Source organism: Talpa occidentalis, unplaced genomic scaffold (assembly GCF_014898055.3).
Source record: "Talpa occidentalis isolate TD23 unplaced genomic scaffold, MPIMG_talOcc4v2.1 talOcc4.1359, whole genome shotgun sequence".
NCBI lineage: Eukaryota > Metazoa > Chordata > Mammalia > Eulipotyphla > Talpidae > Talpa > Talpa occidentalis.
This window is the reverse complement of record NW_023601388.1, coordinates 1-7708: the sequence shown is the minus strand read 5'-3', so window position 1 is coordinate 7708 and position 7708 is coordinate 1. Positions and strand designations below refer to the sequence as shown.

Sequence of the window (7708 nt, the reverse complement as noted above, 5' to 3'; positions counted from 1 at the left end):
AACTGAGACCCTGCACTCCCAGAGGTCAGGACTAAGACCCCCACCTCACTAGCTTCCTTGTCCACAGTGAGGCTGGCCGGAGCAAGCCCAGATCTCAGAGCACGAGCCAGGCTGTGGTTTCAGGCTGCTGCTGGCCTCTAGTCTCAAAGGACAGAAACTGAGAGCCACTCAGCTGAGCCCCCAGGCCATATCTGACTGGCACTGTCCCCCATAGCACCCAGAGAACCTCCCAGCTGCTGTTTCTGGGCCTTCACCTCCTCAGCACGGCCCTGAGCATTTCTCTAGAACTTCCTGCTTGCCTACAGCTACAAGGTTCACCAGGGGTCATCTGCTGAGGCCAGAGTAAGAGGTGGGATGAAGCCCCTCTGGTTTCGTTCCACCCACACATGGGCTCTCTGCACCCCGAGACCATGCAGCAGAGGCCCTGTATCCACGTCAGCTCACAAGCAGGTCAAGGTGACCCAGAAGAGCTAGTGGTCAAAGTCCTTAAAAATTTTTTTTGACGTTCCAAAAAAGCCAAGTCAGTGATGACTTCAGGACGTGGCGTTCCAGAGAAAACTGGAGAGAGGAACAAGGTCTGCCTTGGTCAGGCAGACGGAGAAAGAACACACAGCGGCTGAGGTCTCTGAGGCTCGCAAGGAGGGTCGCCGTGGTCAGGGCCTGGTGCTGTTTACCTACGTGCGCCTGTCTGGTGGGCGCTGGGCCTGCAGGAGCTGTCAGCAGGCAGAATGAATGTCTCTGGAGGGCAGGGACTAAGTCAACACCAGTGCTGGGAAGTTTCCAGCTCGTGGGCCTGGAAAATGTTCTTGCTGCAAAGCAGAGTTTTCCGGGCGGCTACCGTTCCTTCCACAACCTGCTGAGGAGGGCAAAGTCTGAAGTCACCGGGCAAGGGTCGGGCTGCCTGGACTGGCCTGGGCTGCTCACCACATGCCCATCCTAATGATTAATTAGATTGTTTCAGTGTTTAGAGAATTGTTGAAATATAACATCGCCTGAGAACGTTTTAGTAGGGGGCTGAAACTTAGAACGTTTTAGAAGGGGACGCAAGCTGAGGGTCAGGATGATAAAGCAGCTGGAATCTGTTAAGTCCAAGGAAAGAAGAAATTGTGCCTGTCACCCCTGGTGATGTCCCAAGAGGCTAGCCTTGGGCTCTGTGTCATCTGGGGTTCTTTACCTGCACCTCTCAATTGAGGAAAGAGAAGGCAGGTGGTCCCCTCTCTGCTGCTGAGACTGGTGGTAGCTGCCATCCAACCTGATCCTCCCAGTCCAGTCTTTGAGAAGAGGTTTGTCTGCTGCTCCCCAAACAGTGCTGGTTTCCACGGAGCCCCTGTGAAGTCTTTTTACTTGAACCCTAGAGAGAGCTGCTTTTCTGGGGACCCTGATAGATATAGGCCGACTTCCCAATTGTAATGAGTTTCTTTTTTTCTTATATTTGAAGAACTGGCGTGTAAGCCAGAGGTGTAAGGGGTGAGAGGATTCACCAGAGACAGAGTGGGGAGCAAAATAGGCGGATCTACTGAAATACACTGCTGAGGGGAGCAGCAGGTGAGACAGGAGAGGCCTGCTGTGCCGTATGAGTCACCTCTCTGGCTGGGGATTGAATTCAGGCCATAGCCACTGAGACTTAACTCCTAGGCCATCAGGGAGGCCTCAAGGATGACTTTCTTGAGGGAAGGGAATCTCTCTCTCAGCTTTCCCACTGTTGTAGTTTGTCCCTGACTCTCCCCAGGGGAGAGGCTGCCATGAAAGTTGGCATGGAAGAGACTGAGCAGCGAGCTCAGGGAAGAGGGGTGAGCTGTGCATGGAGGCATTTGAAGGGTCCTGGCAGCAGATGCAGCAGGGTGTGGTGGGGAGTGAACTGTGCACTGGGGAGGGTGAGAGGCTAGGGGAAGGGAGCTGGCAGGATCAAGAAACAGACACACTACTTCAGACCACCACGCACACCTCCCCCTAGGTCGTCTTTCCTTGCAGCAGACTGTGGCCTGTGGGGACCCTGGCTATCCTTCTGGATAACCCAGGCTTTATTCAACTCCTCTCTCTCTGACAGTCCTGCATCCCCTTCTGAGTACTGATCTCTAATAATTATCTCCTCACCCAACCCCCACCCTGGTCAGTGCTGAGAACCCAGTGTATGACTGTAAGTTGAGAAGGATTTAGAGCCTGATATTAAAATATGGGCCCTGTGCACTGCAGCTTTCATAAGACTCCCAGAAGGTTCAGGAGAAATGTGTGCTTCTGATTAGGGGTTCCCGAGATCCCTAAAGAGCTTTGTGCTGTCATGCCTTTGGATGAACACTGGTTAGAAAAATGGGAATGAGTTAAAGGAACATCTAGGAGGTAGGACAGGTGTAACTGTGGACAATGAGGACTACAAAGGGAGGTTGAAGGGGTGAGTTTTCATGAGACCTGAAAATGTTCTCAGCCTAAAATCTGATCCACAGGGACTCACAGGGACGTCCTCTGTGACCTGCACACCTCTCTGGAGCCCTCTGAAGATGTGCATTCCCGAACCCTGTCACCTGGTTGTCACCTGGCCTTCTCATACCCCTCTCTCTTGGAAACTTCTGGGGATGAAACATGAAGTTTCCAAGTGGGTGGCTTATTTCTGTGGGTGGCTTGGTAAAAATGAGTCTCAATTCCACCCTGTGCCTCCCTGGATCTGCCTCTGAGGAAACAGGAAGAGCTCATTAAAAAAAAAAATATTACCCCCTCTGAGTGGGTGGCTGCTGAGAGGCGGTGTCAGATCTGGAGGATCAGGCTGGAGACATAAGGTCAAGGTAAAATGAGGTAGTTAAGAACAGCTCTTCCCTGCCCATGATCAGTAAGGCCCCACCCAGATTGAGGTAATTCCTACTTCCACACCTGATTAAGGTTCACTTATGACATCACACTGACATGAATCTCCCAGGCAACCACCTCCAGTTTTGTCCATCTCAAACTCAGAAGAGCTAACAGTCTGAATCTTGCCCAAACAGAAGATTAGAAACGCCACAAGTGTTCTCTGCTCTCCTCTGGCACAAGGTTTGCTTCTCTTTTTTGCAGCAAACTCCCTGACAAAACCAGCTTGTGTGCTATTTCTCCCCCTTCCTCTCTTTTCTGCGTTGGGAAGAGTGAATTTAGGGATGGTGCATTATCATTTGGGCACATTGGAAGAGAGTCACACGACATATTTGACATTTTCAAGCCATGTTCACACCAACCGGTCATGATTTACACCAGCCAGTTCTTCCCCAAGTACGCCTAACTTGAACTCACTTTTCCAGCAAAGACCAAAGGAAACACACTTCGGTTTTCAACATTTTATTGAGATGTTGGGGAAAAACAGCCAACATATACATTCCTCATTTCGTCATGATTGGCATTTTAGGCTCTTCTCTGCCTTTGATCTAACTCCACGTTTCTTGGCAGTCCCCCTTCTGTTCTCTTACTGCTGCCTGGTGCTGTTTGAAGTCCACCAGGGCAGAACCCACTGATGGGATCACATGTGGGAGCGGTAATGGCGATTGGCTGTGGGGGAAGCACATGTTTGCAAGAGGGACATGAGTTAGGAAGAGCCACCAACACGCTTCCTGAGCAGGTAGGAAATGGAGTGAAAATGAAATTCTCAGGCTGAGATTTCAAGGTCTTTGGAGACATGAACTCCAAGAGAGCGCCCTGGCGCAGCAAGTGTCCCTCCGGGTGACTGCTTTCCTGCCCGCCCCTCACTCACCATCATCACACCGTTTTCTGCTCTTCAGGCTGCCCTTCCGGTATTTTCTTTTGCTGCCACCTCTCTTGACTCCCTTGTGGGGAGCTCTGTTCTTGCCCCTCCTCATGCCATGGCTCTTTAACTTGCGGCTGGTAGACATTGTAATTTCTGCCAAAATGAGGGGCTTTGCAAGGCCCGGGGGCTGCGGGCCTGGGTATTTAAGGCCTTAGTCATTGTGACTGTCAGAGGGTGTGGCTTAGCAGGTGGGCGGGTCTCCAGTGTGATGTCACTAGACTTGTTAAGCTCTGGTCCTATATGTGAAATAAGGTAGTCTCATTAATGCAGCTCAAGTCTACCCTCAATTTTGAGGCATTTCTTATGTTAAATGAGGTTTTGCAGATAGGTGTTAGTGAGCAGCTACATTCTAGTTCTGTGTCAGGCCTGTGGGGATATATAAAGTATGCCGTCTCCACCTATAGGGAATTTTGTGGGAGTTGAGTGTATGTATATGCATGTTTGTCTGTCTCTCTTACAACATTGGAAGATAACAAATGTATTTCTATAAGGACTTGAGTCTAACAATACAATTCAAATAGGATCAAAATAAAAACATTCCTCCTTCATTGAAATCAGCATTTCTCACCTTGGCTTTGCTGACACTGTGGGCTGAGTAGTTTGGGGGGGCTGTAGGATATTTAGCAACATGCTGCCCTCTTATCCATTAGATAGAGCCCCCACAACTGTGACAAATGCTTCCAATATTGCCTTGGGAGAAGGAGAATAATCACCCCCCCCCCCAAGTTGAGAACCACTGGCAGCAAAAATTTATTGATCACATAGAATGTATCATGAACTTAGATGGTAAGAAAATAATAGTGAGTGTGGACATGGACTTTGTGTTCAAAGTAGGAGGGTAGGAGGGACCACTTGTCAGATATCTGTACAAGTCAGGGAATAATTACTTCCCAACATGGTACATGATGGTGTTGGAGAGAGTGAGAGACCAGACCAGCCTCAGATATACTGGGAAGCTGCAGAAAAATGAAGAGGATGACATGATGTGATCAGAGGCTGCTAGGTGGGGGCTGAGTTGATGGGGGAGCAGGAATAGAGAGAGGCTGTTTTTCAGGAGAGAAGTATTGATATGACTTAAGACTGGGCCAAGAAAGTGTTGAGACTTGGTGATGGATCGGATTGGATTGAATTGGTGAGAGCTGAGGGTATCAAAGTTCTGACTTATTTCTGTTTTATGTTCCTATCTAGAGGCTGGGGCCACCACTGGATAAAGAGGGCCGGTTTGGTCAAAGACATTTTTTGGGTTTGAGATGCTTTTGAGATTTCCAAATAGAGATACTGAATGATTGTTGAGTATTTGGGTCTGGAGCTCAGAGTATGAGTCTGGGTGTGAGAGAGCTGCCCATCCCCCATTTCCCTGTCAACATATTCCCTCTCCACCTTTTTCCTCCTTTCGATATTGTATTGAGTTTTGTTGGGAAAAAACACCTATCAAACTTGATAACTGGTTTTTCTTTTGCCTCACCTTCTCTCTCCCTGGTTATCATTCTCATTCATGAGCCAAGTACCTTGCACATAGGAGGTTCTTAGCAAAAGTTGGTTGACTAGAAGAATGTAGCTCTCACTCCACTCCCTGTAATCCTGATGCTGATAGAGAAGATGATAAACCAGGTTTTAACACCCAGATTTCCTTGAAGAGCCACCTTAAGTGAGATTTTTCACTTTCCCGTTTCGAGACTTTCTATTGGTCCGGAGAGGAAGGAGCTTATGAAACAGACTGTCTCTTTGTGTCTTGGCAACTTTTCTGTCTACTCCCTCTAGCTGTTCCTTCTACAAGTAAACTCCACGAAAGCAGGAAAGTTAAAAATCGTGCTGTCTGCTGTGTATCCCCCAGACAGTCCTGCTGTGAGTAGGGCCTGTAAGGATTTGTGGGATATTCATTGGATTAATTCAAAGACCTTGTATTTTTTTCTGACTATCCATTCATCCCCATTTTGTCCTCACTCTCCTAGAAAGACTTCCCTGACTCTTCATATTTTCACTGTTTTTTGAAATTTGTCCAAAGTCTTTGGTCCTATGATGTTGTCCTCCAAGTCTGGAAAATTGGCCTTAATTGTATGAAATCCTATTTAGTCTGTTTCTACTAGGAGGCAGTGTGTCTTGGTTCCGGCCTGACTGAGCCATAAACCTCACTTTTCTGTATTTCAGAGCTCTTATTTTTCAACTAACCTGGTTGAGTTAACTGATCTCTAAGATGATATGACTTTGGCAATAGCCTCTTTGTAGTTCAGGGCTGTAATTCTTTTATTTCAACTGTATATCCTACAGCCACTGATATGGTCCACGGTAGGTGGTCAATAATACTTGGTAACCTTAGACACTGTGCTGTGGTGAGGATAGTGCAACACAGAATGACTCTGTAGTCCAAGTGGGAGCCATTTTAGACAGATAAAGATTTTGTCCCCCTAACAGGGTGTCCCCGGGGGCACTCTGCTGGCCTCTCATGCCTGAATGTCCCGGCTAAAATGTTTGCAGAGGAACTGAACCCTTCTGGTCCTGGAGCTTGGATAATATTTCTGTCCCCAATCTTTCCCACCCCCCAAATACCTGATCTGCCAAAGAGAAGCTGGGGTTATAGGGAAGCAGGCAGCCAGACTTGAGAACCCATGAAGAAACAAACAAAAAGTCCGCTTTGCATAAGGTTAAGGAGAAGTTCTTATTTCAGACACCCATGCTGAGAAAGTACAGAAACAGAGAGCCCCAGGTAGGGGGCAGGCTAGAGGGGGATAATCCACAGGCCAGTGGGGTGGGTGGGGGTGTTTGGGTTGGCTTCTGTGACAGACCTCCTGGAGTGAGGGTTGTGCATGGGGTGATGATGCCTGTCTGTTTCTCTTTCCATCTCTGCCCCAGTGTTGCTAGAGCCAATGGCAATTCGATAGAGCCAAAGAGTTCACTCCTGACCCTGAGCAGGCCCGGAACCCACCCTTCCTTAGGAACCTTGGTCTGTTCATCATCTCGTTTTCTCCAGTCCTTGTCTCCCTCTTTTTTGGATGAAGACAAGGAGGAGACACAGCCGACAGGCGCTACTTCAAATAACCCAGCACAGATGTAGAGAAACCTGTTTTCTCCAAACTTCGGCTTTCCCAGTCGGTCTTAGTTTTTCTTTCTCTTGATGAAAAGAAATAGATATTTTTTGATATCTAATAGAGAAAACTGAATTCCTGGTCTTTTAAGAAGAGGAGCTATCAGCCCCTTCTGTCTCAGGTTTGTGTGATATCTTGTGGAGACAGGTGGCTGGACAGAGGGGATCTTTATGTCCTAGAAGGAGGGCCAGTGTGGCACTGCAGGGAAGGACTCAGAGGCCAGCACTCCCACGGGGTCCTCTCTTAGGTCAGAAAGGAGCGGGCTTTGGGCATCGCTGTTTTGGAATTCAGACCTCCAGCTGGGGCCCGTCTCACCTCTTCAATTTAAGTTCATGCCATTAATTTTTCTGGGGAGTCCAATGAATGTCCTCTCAGGACTGGACCTTCCCAGCAAGCCAGAAATTGGGGCTCATTAAGAAGAAACATGGAAAAGCTGCTGACAGTTCTTATGCGTTGATGACTCAGTCTGAATCCCTCTCTGAAACCTAAGTCTCTCCAGATGTTGACCTCAGCGGGGACCGTGCACACCCTATCTCTCTGTTCTTGCTGCTGCGGCTGTTGTTCAGGCAGACCAAAGGGCTCAGAGGTAGGTGGGAGAGGTAAAATCTCCCGAGAGAGGGGTCTCACCAAGGAAAGTATCTCTGAACTCAGACTCATTTTGGTGTCTCCGGTAGGAAATAAAGAAAAGCCAGATACTTTGGATAAGGGCTGGCTTTGAAAGAAAAAAAAGGAAGGCAGAATCTCAGCTCCATTTGTGTCTTCCCATTTCATTCTGGGAAGCAAAGGAAATGGTTCTAAAGATGGTCTGGGTCCTGCCTGTAGATTTGTTGGGCTCTTGACCATTTTTCCTCCAGGTTCCTCT

General features: G+C 48.3%; 1 protein-coding gene across 1 annotated transcript; it reads right to left on the bottom strand.

Moving 5' to 3' along the window:
* Positions 1 to 3263: 3263 nt before the first annotated feature.
* Positions 3264 to 3916, bottom strand: LOC119243957 (spermatid nuclear transition protein 1). The gene is made up of 2 exons (XM_037509769.2): positions 3710 to 3916; positions 3264 to 3507 (listed from the first exon to the last, which is right to left on the bottom strand). Exons 1-2 carry the CDS (start codon positions 3846 to 3848, stop codon positions 3479 to 3481), a joined length of 168 nt encoding a protein of 55 aa, XP_037365666.1. The 5' UTR covers positions 3849 to 3916; the 3' UTR covers positions 3264 to 3478.
* Positions 3917 to 7708: the final 3792 nt, after the last annotated feature.

What these genes read in the sequence shown, in the direction of transcription:
- LOC119243957 (XM_037509769.2), bottom strand. Translation starts at nt 3,848, where the DNA reads ATGTCTACCAGCCGCAAGTTAAAGAGCCATGGCATGAGGAGGGGCAAG. An exon ending in CAGAAAACGGTGTGATGATG is followed by an intron (nt 3,508 to 3,709) that starts GTGAGTGAGGGG and finishes CTTCCCCCACAG; the next exon opens with CCAATCGCCATTACCGCTCC.